At 44.3% G+C, this 22,978-nt stretch overlaps 1 protein-coding gene across 2 annotated transcripts in view; it reads right to left on the bottom strand.

Moving 5' to 3' along the window:
• Positions 1–867: 867 nt before the first annotated feature.
• BRINP1 (BMP/retinoic acid inducible neural specific 1) overlaps positions 868–22,978 on the bottom strand; it is an 86,455-nt gene continuing 64,344 nt past the window's right edge. For both annotated transcript variants that reach the window (XM_062640345.1, XM_062640346.1), the window contains 5 exons: positions 22,347–22,516; positions 20,965–21,070; positions 14,755–14,991; positions 9,051–9,273; positions 868–2,553 (listed from right to left, as the gene is read on the bottom strand). In XM_062640345.1, the coding sequence (XP_062496329.1) occupies positions 1,413–2,553; positions 9,051–9,273; positions 14,755–14,991; positions 20,965–21,070; positions 22,347–22,516 (1,877 nt within the window). In that variant the 3' untranslated portion in view covers positions 868–1,412. The remainder of the gene's footprint in view (positions 2,554–9,050; positions 9,274–14,754; positions 14,992–20,964; positions 21,071–22,346; positions 22,517–22,978) is intronic.

Below are 22,978 nucleotides of genomic sequence, written 5' to 3'. Positions count from 1 at the left end.
TTTGATGTATTATTTGTTTTAAATCCAAACACACACAAACACACACTCCACAACATTTTACCCACCTTTTAGTTATTTTAGTTGCTCTGTTTGATAACTCTCTTTAATTTGTCTTTATCCTTGCAGATTCAGGGTCTATTTGGTTATTGTGCTTTTCCTTCCCACCCCTCAGTTTTAATGCTTTTCCAGGTATCTTAATAAGATTTTCTCATCTGTTTTCTGGACTTACATTTTTAGACAAAGAAAGTGTAAGTGACACAAGGATTTCATTCACAGCCATGGAAACATAAGAAAGTAAAAGGGCTTTTTCCTTCCCCAAATAAAAAATGGACATGTGCATCTTTTAATGCCTCTAAGTTTCCTTGGAAATGTGTTATCTGGTGCTTTGGTGTTTGTGGTGATAAAGGTTTCCCAGCGTTACTGGAAAACTCAGAACCTGAGGCAAAAAGCCAAATGTATGTTTGCCTTTAGGTTTGTCAAAGTGGCGTAGGATTTTGGCTTTCTCTGGTTTAGGGACTCTTGAAATACCTTAAAGATGAGTACCTGAAGATTTACAGGTGCTGGTCCTCCATGGGTTAAGCTCTGGCATCACTGAAGTCAGCAGCATCTGATGCAAGGCATGAACCAAAGTAACCAAAGGGACCAGATCCCATTCTTCAGCAAATGCTGAGACACTACCTCTGGTGAAAAGCTTTCCAAGGTGGAAATCCCAAAGTGAAGCCACCTGAGAGCTGCACCCACCCTCCACCTCTTACATGTCCTCTCACCAATGAGGCATTAGTGTTCCTGTCATAGGACTGCCATCACCTTCTGTCCTCCAGCAAAGCTCAGCAGAGGCTGTGTGAATAACTCCACATAAAGCTGGCATAAATCTCAACAGAAGAAATATCTTTTATCTTTCACCATTTACTCCCACTATAGGAATAATGGTAGCTCTTTTACATTTACATATAACTCTTGTTTGATTCTTTGCTTTGATTGGTTTTGTCTCTTTGTCTTGGCACCTGCATAGCAGAAAACTTTACAGTTCATTACAGAAGATTACCCCTCCCTCTGCTCCTCCCTTTATTTACTCTGCTGCCCCTAAGGAGTAGCAAGCAACACCCCCAAGGTCAAGAGAGAGTAAGGTGTTCCCCTTTTATGACGGATTATAGAAATAACAAACATGCCTGACAGTTTTATACAGCTGCTAGAATGGGCTTAGTTTTTCAACAAATGAAGAATTTCCTCTTTTCTTTTCTCTTCTGTATATTAATTACATTTTACAAATCTCGGGTTTCCCCATTACTTTCCCCCCACTTTTCTTCCTTTTTAATTTTTCCTCTTTTTATTTCTTTTTTCTCTCTTTTATTGTACTTTTTTTTTTTACAGCAAAAGGATCAATCACCAACATGTCCATGGAAAAGTCCGGGTTAGCAGAGTTTGGCTGTCATCTGGTCCGACTGTTTGAGGATCTCGGTGTTGTACAGGTCTAGAGCATGGTTCACGCGGATGATCTCACTGTTGGTGAGTTTCAGGCGGTGCTTGAGCATACAAGAGAACAGATCCAGCTGGGGCTTCCCCGGGGCCACAGGAGGTGCCAGTCTATTGATTCGGTCCCGAATATCCAGCAGCAAGAGCATGACAGAGGAGGAAGAATAGAACTGCCCGCCTTGCGTGTAGGACTGGTTGACCTGCTGCACAGCACTGCGCAGTAGGTCGGCGTTAAAACGCAGGCTGTAGCCATACACCTGCACATCTGAGATCTTGATGTAGAACTGGCGCTTGGTGGGGTCAGAAAGGTCCACAGGCCCTTGGCCAGTCTCATTACGCAGTAGAGAGGGCAGCCGAGTCCGGCTGCGTAGGTAGATGTGGACAGTCTCAAAAAAGGTTTTCCACCGGTTGCCCAGTAGCAGGGTCCAGTTGTAGCACTGGCTGTTTTGGAGGCGGGTTTTCTCCCAGCGTGGGTAGCCGTACTCCCCAAAGGGCATGTTCCAGCCCTCGGAGTGACTCCCGCTGAAGGGGTTGACATAGACAAAGAACATAGGGTCCAGGCTGCTGTTGCGCATCTGGCAGATTCGCATGGAGATCCCGATCACCATGTGGATGAAGTCCATCCGGTTCTTGTTGCTCTTCAAGGTGAGGGACATGCGTTTGCGCCACCTGGGGTCGAAGAAGGTGTCCAGGCGGATCTCGTTGCTGATGAAAGTGGTGTGCACATACAGGCGAGAGTCCATTTTCTGCAGCAGGTACTTCAGCTCTAGGTCTTGGAAGTCCAAGTCTGTCTCAAAGCTGATGAACTGCTCGCTCCGCTCCGAGTCTACATTCTGAGGCTCGCAGCGACCCCGGTAAAGCTTATAGCCCTTGTTGCATGAGCCACAGAGAGAGATGTTGGCAAGGCTGCACATAGCACAGCTGTTGTTGCCTCCGATGATGCAAGGGATGGGGCGCTGGCACAGGCTGGTGCCACCGTGGCAAACGCAGCTCCGTTGGCTTTCCAGAAAGGTCCCCCAGAACCCATTCTCATTGCAGTAGAGCAGAGACTGGACCCGCGTAAGCCATTCCTGTATTGTCCTGCAAGTAGGAAGAAGAAAGCCATTAGCATGGTAGAGTTTCATAGAGTGTTATTGGCATCTTACTAGAACCACAGTGTTTTTAGGGATTCATCTGAAGCAGAGCTCTAGGAACATTGATGCCCTAGATTTAATCATTCATCTGCTGTTTAATTCCTTGGTGGAGTTCACAAGCCCTATAAGAAATAGCTGGAAGTTAGAATTGATCAACTGAAGTCTCTCTCTTCATGCTGCTCTAGGAGCTGAGACTGGCACAGTCTCCTGCCAAGGATCTCATCAGTTCTACAGTGACAGATTTCAGCCATAGGAATAGAGCTGATAAAGCCACGCCAGAGGCTGAGGTGCTATCAGAGATCACAGGTCAGCACAACTCCTAGGCTAGCAGGAGAAAACTCCCCTCCATGGCACTGGCAATTCCTGCATTCTCCAATGTAATGGGATGAGGCAAAGCCAATGGTAACCTCTGCTTACAGTGCAGAGCTCAGGAATAGCAGAAAAGAGGGTGGAAGTCAGGGTGCATAGAGACAAAGCTGCTAAAACAGTCTGCCTTTTAAAAGTCCACTGATAACTGACCACCTCTTCTCTGTAAAACAGTTATACTTGCCCATCCTCAGGCCCCATCACTCCCCAAACTGCTCTATCAGCATCCTCCCCTCCCATCCTGCAGCCCTGGAACAACTCCTGTTGAATAACACTGTAACCCACGTTTGCCTTTGTATAAGTCCCTTGCTATGTTGCCTTGTGGCCCCTTCTTCCCCCTTCCCACTGCCCCGGGGAAATCTCAGCACAGCGACTCCTTTCTCAGCAGCCTTCAGCTGAAGGCCTTGTTCAGCCACCCTCTCCCTCCCTTTCCTCCACCACCCCCCAGCTAATGAATACTTCATTGTCTCCTCTGGGCAAGAAGTTCTTGGTAGTGCTGCAGTGAGAGGACTGACTAATGACAAATTAGGATTCAGTCCCTGTAGAACAGGAGGAGTGATTATGGACAGAGGCTCTCAGAGCTGGATTAGAGAAATTCATGGCACCTGCATCGCCTGACCTCCGAATAATCATTAAGCTGTAGGCTGTATCAAAGAAGGCATTAAATGATACAGCAGCAAAGAACAGCAAGATGATTAGGGGGAGGGAGCGAGTGAAGGGATGAGAGTGGAAACAGAGGAAAGCACTGGAAGGAAAGAAGTAGTCAAGGGGCAGAAGCAGAAAGGGTGGGGGGGAAATGCAGCTAGGAGGAAAAATGAGAGAGAAATACCACAGGCGGGAGGAATAGGCATAGAGAAAGGAGGAAACTGAAACAGCAGCAACAACTGAAAGACAGGACAGGCAGGAATGAAAAGAAGCAGGAAGAAACTGAGTGAAAGGAAAATAATTAGTGAGGAAAAAGGCAGTGAATTAGCAGGAAAATTGTGAAGCCTTGAATGTAGGAACAGTCAACTTTCACATTCCTCCTGTGATACAGGGCTGCCTGGGTCTTTTTCCCTATCCACAGCTAACAGGAGCTCTCCTGCTAATGGAAAAGACAAAGTTGGATGGGGAGCTTGGTAGCAAGGCAGTGACACCTATAAATATCTGCTGCAGAGGGAGACGGCAACAGTCCTGGTCCCTAGAAGTGCACGTCTCCTCCTGGTCTCTAGGACAGCTCTGCTTCAGCAGGGAGAGACAGCACAGCACAGTGTGTCTGCAAAACACATTGCTGACAGCAACAAGCACCCTCCAAACCATCCCCTGGGGGCTGGACTCTGCCTTCTGCTCATCAGTGAATTTTTTCTCACTTTCCCAGCAATACAAATATTTTTTACCCTATCTGAAGCCTCACAGTTCCTGTTTGGAAAGTGCCAAATGCACTTGAATTCAGCAAGGCACCCTGATTCCACATTTCAATCTCCCTAAGGTGCTGTGAACCCACCTCAATTCCTCCATGCACCTCCTTGAAAGCTTCTTTCTTTACTTCTAAGCAATCTAAGCCTGGAGCTAGAGAAGCATAAGCAAGAGGAGAACAAACTAAAACCAAAGCAACCCTCCAATATATACACACAGGCTGCCTGGGGTCACTGGGTTAGGGGAACTGCTGAAGGGAAGCACAAGGTTCCTGCATGCTGCCTCTTCCCATTGTTGGGCTTGATGGCAGTGATGAAAATCAGAGATTGCTTTGAAGGGAATATCTCCTGCAGCCCCAGACTTCATCCCTAGCTCCCACTTCCAATGTAAATTATACTAAGACAAGGAGAAGCCCAGGAGCACAAAGGAAATGAAGAGCTGAGCCAGAGAGCTGGTGGCAGAGAGGTGGTAAATGTCCAGCTCCATCAGGTACTCTCTTAGCATCCCTAGCCCTGTCTATAAGGTAAGGGCAGTATTTCCCTCATATCTATAGCTCTCCCCATGGCCACATTTGTTGCTTTTTGTGGGACTGGGTTTCCAGATGAGGTAGCAATGGCTGCTCATAGGCCTAAGGGTGGTTTCTGAGATGGGTTTGATGAGGTATTATCAGAGTTGTGCTTCTGTACATGTGCTGCCACCACTTTCATACAGCTGCCAACAGCCTCATACAGCTGCGTATGCAAATGACAGCCAAACACAGGCTGAACAACTACCATGCCCAGATCCCAATTCCAGCTCTGTGCAGGTGAACTCAACTGTCCTGATTTCCTCTTGCATAGGATTCCCAGCATATTTGTGCAGTGCTGGCTCAATGCTTTACACAGGTTTGACATGTTGATAATACCATTGAGTTCACGGGACAAGGACTTCAGGGGGCACAATAAAAATTGGAGCCAGCTGATCACATCCTGTCTGTCTGAGGGGAAAAAAAACTCTATCGTTCCATCCCTCTCTTACACTAACAGGGGAATCTCAGCTGATATCTTGCAATCAAAACCAGTTATTTTCCTCTTTCCCAGGTCCACTTTGTGGAGGAAGGATGGGAGGAGATCAAGAGAAAGAGGGCTGAGGTTTTTTTTTGGTGGATATATATGTCTTAGCACTCAGCAAAGACACAAGTAGGACAAAAAAAAAAAAAGGAGCCTACCAACCATCTGCTGATGGCAGCAATAAAGGATGTAATTAAATGAAAATGCAGCATCCAGGGCAGAGCTGGGCATCGGCTACAAACATGACAATGGGAAGTGTGAGAAAATGAGAGAGAGGAAAAGTGGTATAAATTATCCCATTTTGTCTTGTAACTGGGGCAGGATAAGAATATATGGAGACTCAGTCACAGCCCTCGATCTGACAGGAGGTAAACTTCCTAAGACGCATCCCTGTGATGGCTCAGCTTATGTGAATATAACCAAGGGATGTCAGGGCAGAAGGAAGCTGGAAAGACCTACTTTAAAAGCTAAAAGCCAGCAGCAGAGAAGCCATTGGTTTACATTTTAATTATTTTCTTTTTCATTAAAATGTCACTGGTTTATCTTTCTCCCTCTTCATATCATTGCAAATGTTATTTTGCCTAATATTTGCTACCTCTGCTAGTTCAAAGTGTAAAGTACCAGAGCATGTGGAAGTGAAAAAAAGGGAAACTAAGTCTTCAAAGGTCACTGTCAAGCAATTTTGCATTCAGCTTTAATATCTTACATTCCAAAACTAAAATGAAAAAGAACTACATCCAGGGAAAGTGGTGACTGAGAGTTATTTTGTTGTATTTTCTTGCTGGTGCTCACTGGAGACATGCAAACATCACATAGAATGGTTTGGATTGGAAAGGACCTTAAAGCTCATCCAGTTCCAATGCCCTGCCATGGGCAGGGACACCTTCAACTAGAGCAGCTTGCTCCAAGCCCCTATGTCCAACCTGGCCTTGAACACTGCCAGAGATGGGGCAGCCACAGCTTCTCTGGGCACCCTGTGCCAGCACCTCAGCATCCTCACAGGGAAGGCCCCTGGCAATGGTGGGAATGGGGAGCCAGGTAACCACAAAGAGCTGTTTCACCATTTAAAACCTATGTGTTGTGCCAAAAAGGACATGTTTTGCAGGCCAGTGTCAGGTTATACCAAAAGGTGATGAACAATTTTATTTCCTCCTGACTTCAGGATGAATCAGGTCTGGGGAGGGGAAGAAGCTGATGGGTGACCCTTGAGGCAAAGCTACCACTTTGTTGTAGATGGTGTCTGAGCTCATTAGAAAAACAAACCATAGCAAAACAAAAACAGAACCCAAACAAACAAAAACCCCCACAAAAAAAAACCAAAAACAATCAGAAACTGGAGCCAGAAGGACAGATTCTAGTTTTTTAGTTGCTAGAGTAAAAGGTAGGGATTTAACAAGTTCTTTGCAAACTCACCTTCCTCTTTCCAACCAGCACTAGCTGCCGGGGAGGTACTTTTGGGCTTTCAGTGTGGCACAGTGAAGTAAAAAAAAGCTATTTTTACTGTCAGCAGCTGCATGATGTACTCTTAACTAATGACAATCTGGCTGGAGCCCAGAACATGTAGCAGCCCCCCTTTCTTTGGATGTTATTTATATTTTACATCCATAATGCAGCCGTGGGTACTCATTCAACATTGATGTTTTAACAGCTGAGGGGTGCTTCCTTTTTCAGACTTGGAACAAAAACAACAAACTTGCCTGCAAAGAGGTGGTTTTTAAGCAAAAGCAGGAATATTTATGTGTATATATGTTAAAAAACATATATTTGTAAATATAGCCATTATAAATATGTATTTTCATAGCCTTCCTCGCTATTGCAAAGTTCATGGAGAATCAGCCTAATTGCCAAAATCCCTACTCTTTCTCTTGGGATCACCACCCCCTCCTTTCCCTGAGGACCATCAACAGTAATTGTATTTCTCTTTTCCATTGCTTTTGAATATATAATGCAAGGTTGCTATAAAAGAGAAAGGCTTGCTCTAAATAGAACCTTTCCATCCTTTCAAAGCCACTGGCATGCTTGATAAGCATCTGTCATTCTGTACAGTAACAATTAGGAAATTAGAGTATTTCCAGGCTTTGGTGAAAGGCACAGTGAAACGTATACCTCTTCTGCTGCATATCTACTGAGCTGCTCCCCTGCCTTGCTACAAATGCAGCATGACAAATAAGAAAGGAAATGATAATATGCCTGCTTGGTGTTGACTTAAACAAATCAAGCACATCAGTCAGTTAAAAACCCAGCTGCCATCAGCCACTTCATCCTCCTTCCCCCAGATTTTGCAGTATTAGATGGAGGCTGCCTTTCTGCGTGGCTGACTCTTTAAAATAGAAGAGAAATGCTAAAGATGTATTTAGCTGAATGTTTTGCAGCACCATGGTTGGCTGGGTATTTGCTTACTGCTGCTTCGCTTTGTTGTTGTTGTGGTACAACTCAGAATTGTGCCTGGATGTGCTTGCGATTCCTCCACCACTTGGCTTGGTTCTAGCAGCTCAGCCAGCTGGCAGGAATGGGCCTATTTTAGGAAGTTTTCCAAAGGTTTTTTTTCCCCTAATTTCTTAAACTTAATAGATATTTCTCCTCATCCCTAGTAAGTCTATGGAGTCTTTGCCCAGAAACATGAGATTTCTTGGTAATTAAAGAGATGTTAAACCCTGGAAGAGTTTCCTAAGCTGCGCAGTGGTGAAACGAAAGCTCAGTGTGTTTAGTGGCCGGGGAGCTGGAGGATAACAGGGGACAGCAGTCAATAACTTAATTTTCTCTTGAATTTAGGTAATGAATGAGATTCAAAAAGAGTTCCTCCCCTACCCCCAATATTGACCTAATCCTGTCAAGAGAAACATGGACGAAAAGGCACTTGGACTCCTTTATTCCAAGACTTTCAGTGTTATTTCAGACAATGTAGAAAGAAACATCAAGAGATGTTTATTAAAATCTGCTGATATAAGTCTCCAAAAAATGACTAGAAGCAAACGTAAACTGAGCTATAGGTCAGGGCTGAAACGAGCCCCAGAAGGCCAGTATTAGATATCAAAGCCTAATCAATCAATCAATACCAATCAATAGTTGCTGTAGCTGTAATCTACTGAGATTGGTAGGCTTCTGATCAGTACAGGTTTGTGGGGTCACTCTGCATTTTGTAGAAGAGATGCGATTTATCCCAGATGAAACTAAAGCTTCTCTTTCACTCTGGCTACACTCACTGAGGAGCACAACTCCAAAATGGGCTCCAAACATCTTGTGCTCTGTATATCCATCTCAGCAGCAAATGGAGGCTTAAAGCTTGGCTGCAGTACATGAGGCAAAACCGCTTAAAAAGCAGCTTAGTCTGCTTGGCTGTCTGTTGTTAGCCCTGTAATATTCCTGCAGAATACCACAAAATAAGTGGGTGTTCTTTATCTGGGTAGCTAAGACCACACAGAAGGGATGTGAATGTGTTTAGGTGTGTGATAAAGGTTACTTACACGTCCAGAGGTTTCAACACACTCCCAGTCTTTAACATTTCCCCTCACACCTCTATGTTAGCACATCCCATACCCAAACACTTAGGCTGTTGGGTTTAGGTCAAAGCACAAGCCTGGGTCCACCAGTCACCCCTCACACGACACCCATCCCCAATGAAGGGTGAAGATACCTTTCTCTAGGCAGCTGGTGGTTAGGATTGTGCCGACACCGGACACTGAGGCCAAAGAGTTTGCGGGCAGTGCGCTGGATCTTCTGGCGCTGGGCTTCCAGGGAGCTCTGCAGCAGCTTGTAGCGGTTCTGCAGATCCCAGTCATTCCCCCAGTGCTGGTGGATGCTCCCAATGGTCAGGAAGTGGTTGCTAGGTAGCCTTTTCATGAAGGATTTAAACTCATCTGGAACACACAAAAATGTGGAGAAATACAAAGGTTTCTGAACTGTAACAAAACTTCAAAGGTTTTCATTAACAGGATGACTTTAGACTGACAGAGGGGAGATTAAGATCAGACATTAGGCAGAAGCTCTTCCCTGTGAGGGTGCTGAAGCGCTGGCACAGGGTGCCCAGAGAAGCTGTGGCTGCCCCATCGCTGGCAGTGTTCAAGGCCAGGTTGGACACAGGGGCTTGGAGCAATCTGCTCTAGTTGAAGGTGTCCCTGCCCGTGGCAGGGGTTGGAGCTGGAGGAGCTTTAAGGTTCCTTCCGATCCAAACCATTCTATGTTTAGCTCACTGGTCTGACATTCTTCCCCAGCAATCCCACTAATTCCATGGCTGTTGCTGCTCCTACATGAGAACCAAAACCCAGAGAGTATTAGAGTGAAACAATTCATTTAATGCATGGAGAAAAAAAAAGGAGAATAAATTCCCTGGGGCATGGGATCATAGTTTAGGGGTTATGAGCAAAAAGCAGGGAGTTGTAATCATTGTCAGTTAAAGAGTTCTCATTTAAGTTGTGTTTTAGCTGCTCCTAAAATGATGTTTGTTACTGAAGTCAAATCACTTTGTGTTAAAATAAGAGGAAAAAAGGGCTTTATAAAAGTCCCCAGAGGAAGGGTTTTGACTGTGTTCCAATGTCCTGCTTCTCATCTTTCAAAAAGAGCATTTGGTTCTTCTTTTCTCATTTACTTCATTTGAAGTTAAATGAGTTGTTTTCTGTAACAATGAAAACAAAATCAAGCAATTTGCAGGACTAAGGTCAGAACTAAATGTGTCAATTTTAGCCAAAGGGAAAAAAATAACTGATCCAAATATTTGTTGTTAAATGTTGGTTTGTGATCACTTTAGTTCTGTTTGCTTTTGTTTGATAACAAAAAACCCCTCACATTATTTTGGGTTTGTTTGAGGTTTTTTCATTACAAAATAGTATATAGAGATGTTGGTTCTGTTCATGACCACCCCTTCCTAACTGAGAAGTAGTGTTTGCTTAGACTCATTATCAGGCTGGAGTATCCTCATATAGAAAAAACAGACAGTTCCAATTTCCTCATCAGAAAATAACCCATTTTTTGACACCAGAAAGCTGTGTTTGACACAAAGAGAACTGGAGAAATGTGATGAGTGGACCAACAAAACACCTGTGAAGTGCAATAAAGGTAAATACAGTTTTGAACCAGGAGAGAAAAATCCCATGCATCAGTATAGGCTTGGAAACAACCAGTTTAATAAGAGCTGCTAGAAAGGTCCTGGGGGTTATGGCTGGCACCATGCTAAAGGTGGGTTAACACTATGTTCTCACTGGAAGCAGCACTGTATACTGGACTAAATCCAGTAGGCTGCAGAAGTTAATATTCCCCTCTTCATGGTATTGCTAAGGCTGCATCTGCATTTCTGTGACAGCTTTGGGGCCACCCAATTAGAGATGGGTGTTGAGAAACTGGGAGGCCACAGCAAAGGACTACTGCGGTGGTCAAGGGCCACAAGTCCTACAAGGTCAGGCAGAAGAAGCTGCGCTTGTTAAATTGGGTAAAGAGGCCAAGGGGCAACCTAATTACAGCCTACAACTGCTTAAAAGTTACTTACACGTATGAAGGAGAGAAACTCTTCTTATAGTTGATATAACAAGAAGCAATAGATTGCAGATTGAGCACTTCAAATGATTTATTGAACAACTTCTTCACTTGGAGGTAATGCAGCACTGGAATGTGCTGCTCAGAAATGTTGAAGAACACTTTAGACTGCTAAACAGAGCCATGGCTGACCTGATCTAGTAGTGCTGATGGTAGTCTTACTTCTGTAAGGAGGTTGAACTATAGCCCTGCTGTACACTCCACAAAGCATCCAACAAGAAATGCAGCCATCTTTTCCTGTACATTATCTACATCATTTTTCTTCCTTTCCTGATCTTTTCTTAAAACTTCTTCATCTCATTTTCAGAAGAGAGGACAATAGCCAGAAAATGAAAGCTTGAAAAGGCTGATACCTTTTCAATAAAGAAAAATAATCCATAGAAGTATTGAGGAAAATTAGACTAGATAATTTACAGTCTATCATACAAAGCTTGTGGATATTTGTCTAACAGATTTCCTATTATTCAGTAACTTGCAGTTCATGCTTAACTGCCTAACAAAGAATATCTCTGTGTTAGTCAGTACCATCATTACATAGATGCTAAATGGATGTTCATGTCATACTCATCACATGGTGAAACTGAGCACCTAATAAAACTAATCACTATCAAGATCCACGGGAGATCTGCTTGTCTCTTTTCTTTCCCCAAGATAATGGAGAGATACTTTGTTTTTAATCATCTCCCAGGTTTTCACTCTCTTTGCAATGCTGCTTTCAATGCCCTTCTCCTCCCGAAAAATGATTCTCTCCTCTTCAGTGGTCTTCTGAAACTATCATCATGTATAATTGCTTCTGTTGACCATGCTGATTACTCGCGGTACATTTCAGCAGTAAAAGTCTTGCATTCACTTCCCCCCCTTATAAATCAATTCCCTCAAAATCCTGTTTGTGCAAAAGACCAAGCTCTTTTTTCCCTCTGATGATGAATGTGCTACATTTTTCATAGAGACGGGTAAGGGAGAAATTTCAGTGCAGTGTGCACATTTTGATACTGCAGTGCAATGCTGGGGGGAAAACAAATGAGCAAAGAAACCTGGCAGAAGAAAAGCTGGATGGGGTTGGTTTTATAAAGAGGGGAGTGAAAAAAGGAAACTACTTTCTACAATGAATAGTTTCTTCATGTCTCCAGAACTCTCTCTGGAGCTATCTCAAGACTATGGCTGCATGGTGCTAAGTCTTGTGCCTTTCTGGGAATAGTTCATTCTTAACCCTGAGACTTCCCAATTAATTAATCCATCTGTTTGCATTTGGGTTTGTTCTAGTTATCTGCTCAGAAAGTGTTGAAGATGGTCAGGACTACATCTCCCATAATCCCATGGCATCTCTTTGTGCTGAGTCACCCTGTCCCTGCAGGCAGTCCCATGGCAATGACTCAGCGTTACAGATGGTACAGGGCAGAGGGTCCAGCCTCTGGAGAGCATCACAGGGAAACGGCCACATCAAACATCTCTTTCAAAAGTGAAACTTCAGTTTCTCCTCTGATTGTCTTTTCAGTTAAAAAAAAAGAATCACTGTTCCATCAGAAAGCAATTAATACTGCAAAAAATGCCAAAACCAAATCCTGACTTTTAATCAAAAGGCTGTTTTAAAACCCAGAATCACAGCCCTGATGCAGAAATTTTTGGCCAGCCATACTAAAATGTCAAGAATAAGGTAGTGTTGTTTTCCTCCATCTACACATGAGCAATGAAGCACAGGACCGAGAGCTCCTAAGCTGATTTAAAGCAGCATCAGTTCACTGCAGCCTTCTTGACTTTGAAGATACCATCCCAAATCACACCACCTCTTGATTTGCCCTGCAGGATTCTTGCAAATTGATAGAGGAATCCAACACAGATCAGAAACAGAATACAGATCTTTCAGGCTATCTGCAGCTTCCTGCACAAATGGCATTTGTTTTCAGAGCACTCACGTGCCTTTCAGCCCACTTTATTGGAAAAGCCTTCAGATGTCATTAGAGATTTCTTTTCTGCTCTTCATAATGAAGAAAATCCTCTAGTTATTGGGAATATTTATTAAAACCAAAGCAGCAAAATACTAATACTAGAGTCTTTTGTGGTAGCCACTTTCATCTCCAAGGATAAGTTCACGCATGATGCAACAAAGTGATGAATGAGATGCAGCAGCTTTAAACATAAAGATAATCACTCCATCTAGCCCTGAAAAGCCTCCAGCCCTGGATGGAAGATGGCTACAGCACAGCAGAGAATTGCATTGCAATGTGTCACTTTAACACAGCAAATGAAAAACACCTTCCCCTGTTTAAATCTCAAGGGGAAGGAGACTGAATATAATTATCTTTGCTTAGATCTAAGTCTTTGCTTAGATGGAGTGCAACAAGTACAGAATGTAACAGTAAAACAATCACTGTGGGTCTGTAAGTCTTCTCTCTTCATAGGGCTCTCCCCTTCTAGGTGTCTGGGTTAGATCCCCTGGGAGTGTAAAGGGGTTTGATGAGTGGTGGCCATGTGTGGCTCTTGAGCATCTTGCATGAAGACCCTGTGCCAGAACTAGCTACTGCCAGGAATCCTAATCTGCATAGTACTGAGCAAGCAGAAGCTTCTGAAAGCATCATTTCTGGTTTACTCTTGGGTACCTACTCCATCCATGGACCTCCCAGAAAACCACTGACCTCTTCCACTAGTGACCTGCTTCTGGAACTGCCCCAGCCTTTTGGATCCCCGTAGTGTAGAGGTGGAACTTGCCAAGACAGCAGTCAGCCTCACGTCATTAACTACTACTCTAACTTTGCTCAGATGAACACCTAGTTGACAGCATGAGCTGGACATAAGGATGTACAACAGCAGGAACACCAGCAGGGTTCACATATCCAAGCATGAAGCAGTCCTCAACAGCCCATTGAGGAAACATCATAGGCCACTTCATTTCAACCATTAAAGGGATTGTGATGACCTTCAACATGAAGAAAGAAATTGCTGCTGGGAGATTTCTGAAGAAGAATTGAAAGGAGCTAGATGGTCCCTTCCTCATAGCTTTCTTTCCTAACATGGAGACCTAGACAGTTATGACCATAATCATTAAAGAAAATGGGTTGGAAAGTAGCTGGCTAACACTAAGAGGTGTGAGCTAGCACAGGGATAAGTTCTCGATTAAGTTCTGCTTAGTGCCCATGTGGCTTCAGGGTAAGGAGACCACTTGCTAAAGAAAAGGCTATAATTGCACAGGTATGGCTGCTCCTCAAACCCTTGAGGATGCTTACTGCCCAACTATTACAACACACCTACAGTGGGTGTTGCCAGCATCAACATGGAACAAACTTCTCTGACACCCCAAGGACACACTGGGAGAAAATGGAGGGAGAAGAGAAACGTTCACATCAGGGGACACTGGCACTGTAGGAGAGAGAAGTAATTTTCCCTTCTCCTCTCTATCTCAAATGAGGTGTCATCTGGCCTGTGCTCTTTCTCTCTGAATTGCCTTTCACCAAAGCAGAATAAATCATTCATGCAAATCTGAAAAGCAATTTCTGCATCATTCATATTGTGGAAGTTTCTCTGTAGAACTATTAAAGAGAGATTCTGAGGTGGTTTGGTATGAAAAATCAGATTTTTAATCAAACAAATTCTTCCACAGAGAGTATCCACTTACACATAGAATTATGTGTGGTGCGTGGTTTTACCTGTGTGTGTAATAGAGAAAAAAGGCACTCCCTCAAGACTAACATCACATTTTTGGGGTCAATACCCTTTACTTTTTTGTCTAAACTGGAGCATTAGATTGAGAGAAGGAAAGATCCTGACCTGGTGTAATCTGACATGCTTTGCTTGAAACATGAGTTATGCTCGATTACCTGAATTCTCCAGATCTTTATAGGCTTCTGTCCAGGTCTTGCCCATGTTTGCTAACGTGTACTCCATGATCTGGATGTCGGTGATGGGGCAGTTGCACTGCGGGAACTCCTCCGCGCACTGGCAGCCGCACTGGCTGTTCCGGCAGATGTACTCCCCTTCGCCATTGCACATGATGTAGCTCAAGGCAGACTGGACAAACTTCTCCTGTAAATACTGAGGGAAGATGATCTGGAGACCTGGCATAGAAACGAGAGGTGGGGATGTGGGAAGAAGAAAAAAAAAGTCATTTCAGGTACCTGTTCTGCTTTCAAAACGTGTTTCATTAACAGCTTGGGAAAGTGATGCTGAGGAATTAAAAGCTGCTGGGATATTTCTCTTGAAGCTGTCACAAGTAAGGAAGGTGGGGTACAAATTGCACGTCTCCAGTGCAAGGAGTGACTTAGCTAGGAGTAAAGCCCATCTGCTCTGTGAGAGAAGGGTGACAAGTAACTCCCCTCTCCCCAGTACCCAGTGTACCCCCTTCATCTCAGTCCTGGCTCCCAGTGTAATACAAAACAGCTGAATGTGAAGCCACCTTTATTCCCAGATGTGGGGGTTTTATACTTTGCAACAAAATGCTAGTTCAGAAGTGATGAGCAGCATTATGCTGTTCTGACCTGTTTTGAGAGAGACTAAACAGGTTTTGTACCACAGAAACAAGGAAACTACACACTGAAGGAGAAAGGAAAATAATACAAGGAGGGATTTAGAAAAGGCCCTTGCAGAGTTAAGTGCCCAGCTCCCAAGGTGTAAATACAGGAGCTGGGTACCTGAGTCTTTTCAGCTTACTCCCTGCTAGGAAGGCTACTTGCCAAATCCTATAAAAGTGCAAATGGATTTAGTGCCAGTGATTTCAGTGGTGTTCTGAAGATTTACATTACTGGAGAGCGCTATCCCCATATCTCTTTCTCCATCTGAGTGTTTGTGTATCCATCCATCTGTGCAGGCATTAGTGTAGGTGGACGCTTGCTCAGGTATCAGAGGACATGATAACAGTTTGAGCGTTTGCCCTGTGTGCAGTGTGCTTGTTTTTCTGGCCTGTACTTTTCCAGTCCCTGTCTGCAGGCTCCCTACAGGTATCCCTGAGGATCCACAGCTGTTTTCTTCTACCCGGTGAGTCCTGTTTGTCAGACTCAGTCAGTGTCTCTGGTGCGTGAGGCAGGGATGACAGTAACTCTGAGAGAGCATTCACAGGAAGCCTGCACCAGTTGTCTTCCTCATAAAAGGCCCAGGGATTTTGGAAGAGCAGATATAGGAATTTATGGCTTGAGCAGCAGCACTGAACTCCGGTGTAAGGAAGGCACGCGGGTCAATTACCCATCTGTTGGTGTTTCTATTGTGCTGAATTATTGTATCTGTTGCTGACAGCTCATTGGAGTGGAATGAAAATAAGACAATAATTCAGAGGATGAGAGTGTACAGGAAGGGCAAAAGGGGCTGTGACTCCTTTCAGGAGTTCAGGCCCATCTCTGTGATGGGTCATGGTCACCCCAAGCAAGAGGAAAGCAGTGGGCTGTGCCCTTGGGACTCCCATTACCCTTTTGTTTTGGTTCCACAGAGGCACCTCAGCCTTGACAAGGAACCTTTGGAAGACCAAGCACAGGGGGGATCAGGAGGCTATTGAAGGCACAGGACCTCTGCTTCCTCTCCACTCCTGCTATTGCCAGGGCACATGGTGATAACAGGAGGCACATGGCAGTACCATGCCTGGTGGCAGCAACTGCCCCCTTGTCTGACCTAATCCGCAGCAGAGCATGGAATGGTGGCAGCCACCAAGCAGAATGAACACAGAACAACCTTCAGCAGATGAAGACATTTGTGACACTTGCAGAGGGGTTTCAAACCCAGAATTTGGAAGCATCACGTGTGCGTAGATCCTGCTCCCTTTTCTGTGGTGTGTGAAAGGGAGGAAGCATGCAAGGGGCTGAACCCTAATCCTCAGCATCCCTGTGAACACCTCAAAACTTGTCAAATAAGATCAGCATTTTGAGGTCATTTGGGCTTTCCTGAGATGTTTCTCAGCAAAAAGCTCAGCTTTCCTCCTGTGGTCTTCAGGAAGCACTGAAGCTCAATCTCTTTTAGGGGTTTATCTGGAGCAACCACCGCACAGGGATGGTCCCTTTTCACACCTTCACACTGATGTTAGGGATGGTCCCACCTGCCAAGCTCCAAGAACTTTCCTTCAGGATGGAAAAAAAAGGGCTGCTGGAGAATGGAGACCTACAAAAGGGGTTTGGAGAGCCTGAAGTCTGCTGTGGTCACTGAGCTTGCAAGCTCGCAAGAAAGGGGGGTTGAACTCCTTGATGTGCATTGATCCTGTTTATTAATGGTCCACGTCCTATGAATAAGTCTTTCCACTCTCTGATTCACAGAGGAGCAACCTGCCCTGGCCTCAGCCTTTGAATATGAAACCCAAATGATCACAGGTTCTTCTGCTCACCCTGTTTTCTCTTTGAATTTTAAACTGACAGGCTGTTTGGTCCCAGCTACAAATGAAAGTGGTTTTCGAGTTAATTGTGTCTTTCCTGGAGTGAATGGGGGTAAAAAAAGGCAACTAAAGTTTCAGTGAAAGCACTGCCAATTACAATGGTCAATGATTGTGTATGTCAGCACATGCAGACCCAGTAACCAAATACACAGTAACCTCCAAAAGATGACACAGGCTCATCCTGCATTACAGAGGCCTCATGCGGATGCTCTTTTTGCCCATAAAACTCGTGGTTTCTAAAGAAACCTTTCCAGGATCTTCTCTTTAAGAAATAATCTCAGATTTAAAAGGCAATCATCCCTGCATACACTTAGCACCAATTCAAAAGAACACTTATATATAAATACTGAACTTTAATCAGGTAAGCAGCTCTGCTGGAACCCAGGCAGCTAATTGTAGCATTTAACAAGCAGCATATATTCAAATATGTGCTTAGAGCAGGAACTAGTGACACACAAATCCAGCTGCTCATCCAGACACAAGTGTGCATACTCCGAAGCGAAAGCCTTAACTTTAACGCTGCACATATGACTCACAGATATTCCAGCCAGGAATTTCTTTGTGGAAGAAATCTTGTTAAGGTTACTGATAAAGGAGCCTCGTGTCAGCAGCCAAGCAGGGGGGCAGCCTTACAGGCTGAGATACTGGGACCATTTTCATGGGATGAACACCTCAGCCCAAGCTGAGGTGCATAAGGAATGGGCTCAGGAGCTGATAAGCGATGCAGAAGGTAGGTGTGCTGGTGACAAGTGTTAAGGTAACATTGATCAGAAGGAGGAATTCTGCCACCGTGTATAGCATGAAGTTCCCCTTTAAAAATTAAGAGCAGCACAGATTTGATATAAGTTTTCCTTAGATAACTACAGGCAGAACATGAAGTGTCTCACAAGGGGATGTGTCCTTAATTCACCTAGAAAAACTATTAGAGAGAGATGTTTGCCTTTGGACTGTGTATAAAAGGCTTCCTGCATTAAAAGAGGTAAATTTCCCCAGCTCTAAATTGGAGCTATTTGAAACATTTTCCACAGAAGAGTTCTCTGTTGAAAATGCAGTTTCATTGAAGCATTTGGTGAGAGCATGTTGACTCCAAAAGCACTCTTGACAGCGAAAGGTCTAAATGTATTTCTTTTCTACTTCCTCATTTTGTTTCACTGAAAAGCTGGACTGTTTTGTGTTGTCATTACTGCTCTGCTCATCTTGGCAAAGGCTTTAGTATTAATTGTAATGCAAATCTTAATATTCTATTACCACATTTGATGTAACTGCCTAATATGCACTATTTCCTGTTTAATGTCAGAATCTTTGGAATAGCACAGAAGGATTTTACCTTGTTGAAATAGTGCCATGTTGCAATATTGACATATGCTGTCACAGTGTCCAAGAGGATACACCTCTGGAATTTTAATTTTCCCAAACTTTTCAAAGTGATGCATTTTTTTTTTTTTCTACTCAAATGTTCAAATTTCAGCCTAGGACACTCTTCCAGGGAACAAACTCCTGTTTCCCACTAGACCACTGCAGAGCTGTTAGCATCGTCCCCTGCTATGCTCTGATTTACTCCTTTCCCAGGCAGCTCGTGCATCAGCAACGCTGGAAGCAGGGACAGAGGGATACAAAGTGCAAGGAAGTGCAGTCACCTGGGAGATACTGGCCCACCACAGGATCCCCCCCATCCCTTTCAGAGAAGCTGCATCACCACACAGCCCTCCTTACGTACGGGATAGGGAACCTGCCTCCAGGTAAGAAAAAGGGAAACCTAAGCTACTGTGATATGTACTATGTGATATTTATACTGTGATGCACCTGTATATATACTCCAAACACAGATGCAGATACATGCTGCGTCTGTGTGGATACTGGTTTATAAATTAGTGATGCTTTTCAGTCTGTGTAACCATAGGTGCAGAACCAGACACCCTGCACTGTGCAAACACCCAGGTCCTCCCTCAGAATCTCCAGGCTGGCTGACCTTCTGAGCCCTACGTGCAGCAGGAAGGTAGCTTAGCTCTGGGTCTGGCCATTGCATCTCCTAAAGGGCACATCTTTGAAGCCACAGCTCTCAGGGCTGGGCAGCAGCAAGTGCAGAAACAGAAATTCTCCCTGTCACAAAGAAGCTGCTCTTTTATTGAGCCAGCCTCAGAGCTGGAGTGACATGAAGGTAGAAACATGGATTTCTGTTAGCAGCTTATGCTCAGCTGCTAATCAGATCAGAGGAGACTCGGTCACGATCCATTACCTGCAGCCTTGTGACTAATTCCTAATGAGGCCTCTCAGAGCAGAGGAAGGATCCTGGGTAATTATCCCAAGAACCACACTTCAGATTAGGTGGAAAACTCAGGTGTAGCTTTAAAGGTCATTTTGTTCTATTAGGAGGAGTTCTTACTTACTTTCCTCCCTGTATACCTTGGCTGGGTCTGGTCTCTCTTCACTGGATTATGCAACGTGTGGTTGACCCCTGAGGTCTCTGTCTACTCCCATCAGAAATCACAGCCTCATCTACCTTACATACCTCATCTCCTAATTTTTCCCTCTTCCTCCACCTCCTTCCCCCTCTCAGGCACCTTGCTTTTTCTCTTCTTTTGTAGAGTCAAATAGCCGATAGGGATGTATTGATTCACCTACTTATCACTTTGTCTGCCTATAAACCCAGCTGTCTGCTTATTTAACTGTTTACCTAGTTATCTGATGTGTCATGCTCCAGTTTTCATTACCAGCAGCCATCATTGCAGTATATAAAAAGCCTCAAATCACTTATTGTTAATTAGGTAAGAACCAGAACTCAATGATTTAGATAATCACAGGAATAGTGAAAACAACCTGCCTATTATTTTTAAAGGAGAATAACAACAACAACAACAATATATCCACAACATGACTCAGTAAATGAAACCCACTTTCTGTGCAACCAAGATTAAAACAGCACTTGCCAAATTATACTCTAAGCGGAAGATGTAATGTAGCCCATTCATCTGAAAAATTAAAATTGGTGCAAGTACAAGGATTCCAGAAATAAAACCAGATGGGCAAACGAGCAATTAAATCCCACATTTCCTTATTTTGTCAAAAAATTTAGGAATAACCTTAGTAAATTACACACCCAGTGAATTTTCTCATTCTGCTGAAGTTGACTTCTTGCTAACCAGCATGTATGTATGTATTAATTCAGTCATGACCTCTATCTGTTGACTTCTGGACCAGCTCCCCAACTGGGACTGAAGCCATGGCTTCTAGCATCCAAATAAAACCTCTATGACTTTTCCAAAAGATTATGGTCATTAGAGAGTCCCAAAAGCTGATCTGCAAACCTCTCACGTGAATCAGCAATTTGGGAGGGACAGAGAGAGATGGGGTAGAGTGCCCCTTCAGCATTAAAGGAAAAGGTCACATGTATTTATATTGGTGTATGTATTATATGCATAAGTCCATCAAAATTGAATGACAAAAGGCACTTCAATAGGTCCAGCCTGCAGTTCTTTGTGCCTGTAGCTCAGTCCCTGTCAAGCTCTGGCTTTGCTGCGCTGAGCATCAGATGAAGCCACCAGTCTTGCTTCAAGGAACTTACAGTGAAGGCAGCAATCACAGCAGAGGAGTTGAAAATGCTATTCAAAAAGGTTTCTCCCCCCACTCTAATTTCATCCCCCATTCCATCCCTATATCCATCTCCCTTATTCCTGTGCCCTACCTTGCAGGTGGAGTTTGCTCTCAGTGCTTTGCAGAAGGACAGAACTCACAGAGTCCAGATTGTCGTAGCTGTTACAGCCCAGGGGGCCAGTCCGAGTTTCTGTTACCTACGGAGGATGTAGAAAACAGAGAGTGTTCCCTTTGACTGCAGCACCACATCTTCCCTAGGCAGTTTCAGACCTTGTAATACAGTGACTCCTTATCAGCAACTGATGCAATCCAAAATACATCTCCCCTAACACAGAAAAGAAACCGCCCCACATTGGACAGACACAGCTCATGTTTGGCTCACTCAAAAGTGAAAACAGAGCAAACTGTGTCTGCTTTCTTTATGGTACTGCATATTATTCTGGGCTTGGCAATGAGGGCCTGCAGATTGATGTTTCTCACAGAGGATCTCCACTGGAGAACATCAGAAGCCAGTAGAGGAATTATTCCCTGGCTTCTCTTATTGGAAAGCAAGATACAGAGATGGATTTCCAGCCCACTACAGTGCCTAGTGCTCCCAACAACGTATTTGCACACCATCCTTGTGCTGAGGATTGATGGAGGCACAGATGACCTGCGGTGCTGTTGCTGTTGGTTTCCAGACACGGAGGAGAGCTGCCCTTCCTGAATTCACAAAGGATGATTATCTACTGTCACTGTTTCAATATCTCAATACAATCTCCCACCCAAAAGGGAACACACTCAGCCATGAGACACCACAGAGCTGAAACCTTTCAGAAATGGCTAACAATGATGACTCCATCCATATCTCCTTCCCTGGAGTGAACTCTGCAACAGTAAAATCCCTCCCCAGTATAGGATGATTGCTTTCAGAGAAGGCAGCCTTTGTCTGCAGAGCTATTTTCCCTATTTCGTATGCTCTGAGCAGCTTCCCTTCGGTCCTGCTGTAACCCTCAAGCTGTCTCAGCCCGTTCCGTTCAGTAATGCCACACTGAGTTTTTCATCTTTTCTTGTAGTAAATTCACCTGAGAGATGTTCACCAGTCTTACACCCGCAAGATGAGAATACTCCTGGGTTGGATGTGGTTGCCCCTTTCACAGACCTGCCTTTTCCTTCCAAGCTCCATCTCTGATCTGGATTAGCTGTTCCCTCTCTCCCTTCTAGAGGTCGCCACCACACATAGTGGAAGTTTCCTATCCTACACAACTATCACACTGAATACCCCCTCCTCTTTCCAGTTATTACTCACCCCAGGGAAATAAATTCTTCAGTAAGGTCAATAAGAGAACAATTTACCCAGGAACTCAGCGCAAGAACAAAACAACTTGTGATCAAAAAAGACATCACACTGGACTAGCAAAGTCCTGCCCAAATCCCTACAGTATTCGTATGGGCACACAATCTTCTTTCTTTTCCCAAGGCAGGAGACAATACCTTGATTGCTCCGGTAGAGATCTGGATCTCGTGGAGTCTCCTCATGGTGCCATCACGGTCTACAAAGTAGGAGGAAGCAAGCTGGTGCAACGCTTCAACGCTCTGGGTAGCATTTCCTGACTTTCTGTCGAGGCGGCTTTTGTCCATGTACATGGTCAAGGCCTCCTCTCCTGCAGCAGAAAGAAAAGGAGGAGATTTCAGGCTGCTGTGGAGGTTCAGCTGAACAGGAACATGTGGCACCTAGAGAAAGAAAAGTCCAACACCTAAAGCACTTTTAAATGCATCCACCTTTCCTCACCAGTACCAGAACTTCACTGTAGTTAGTATACAAGACCTTTCTTCTCTATTCATCCAGAAAAGCCAGGACTACCACACTTGTAGATCAGCTCCACTGAATCGAGTAGATAACATTGTGGATGTTTATTAGCTAGCATAGCTTTACTACAACTGCTGGAAAGGATTCAGAGCACTTGTCCCTCTTTAGGAATGCTTTTCTCTGTGGGCAGCACACCTAGAATCATGCACACTCAATGGGAGAAGACCAATTTTATGCAGGTGTCTCTGACCTGATATCTGGAAGGATTTACTAATGATTTAAGTTGGCACTAGGACACAGTTATGTAGGTGGGTAT

The sequence above is a fragment of the Pezoporus occidentalis genome, unplaced genomic scaffold (assembly GCF_034315485.1).
Source record: "Pezoporus occidentalis ecotype Australia unplaced genomic scaffold, CSIRO_AGI_Poc_V1 ctg64, whole genome shotgun sequence".
Classification (NCBI taxonomy): domain Eukaryota; kingdom Metazoa; phylum Chordata; class Aves; order Psittaciformes; family Psittacidae; genus Pezoporus; species Pezoporus occidentalis.
This window is presented reverse-complemented; position numbering and strand designations above follow the sequence as displayed.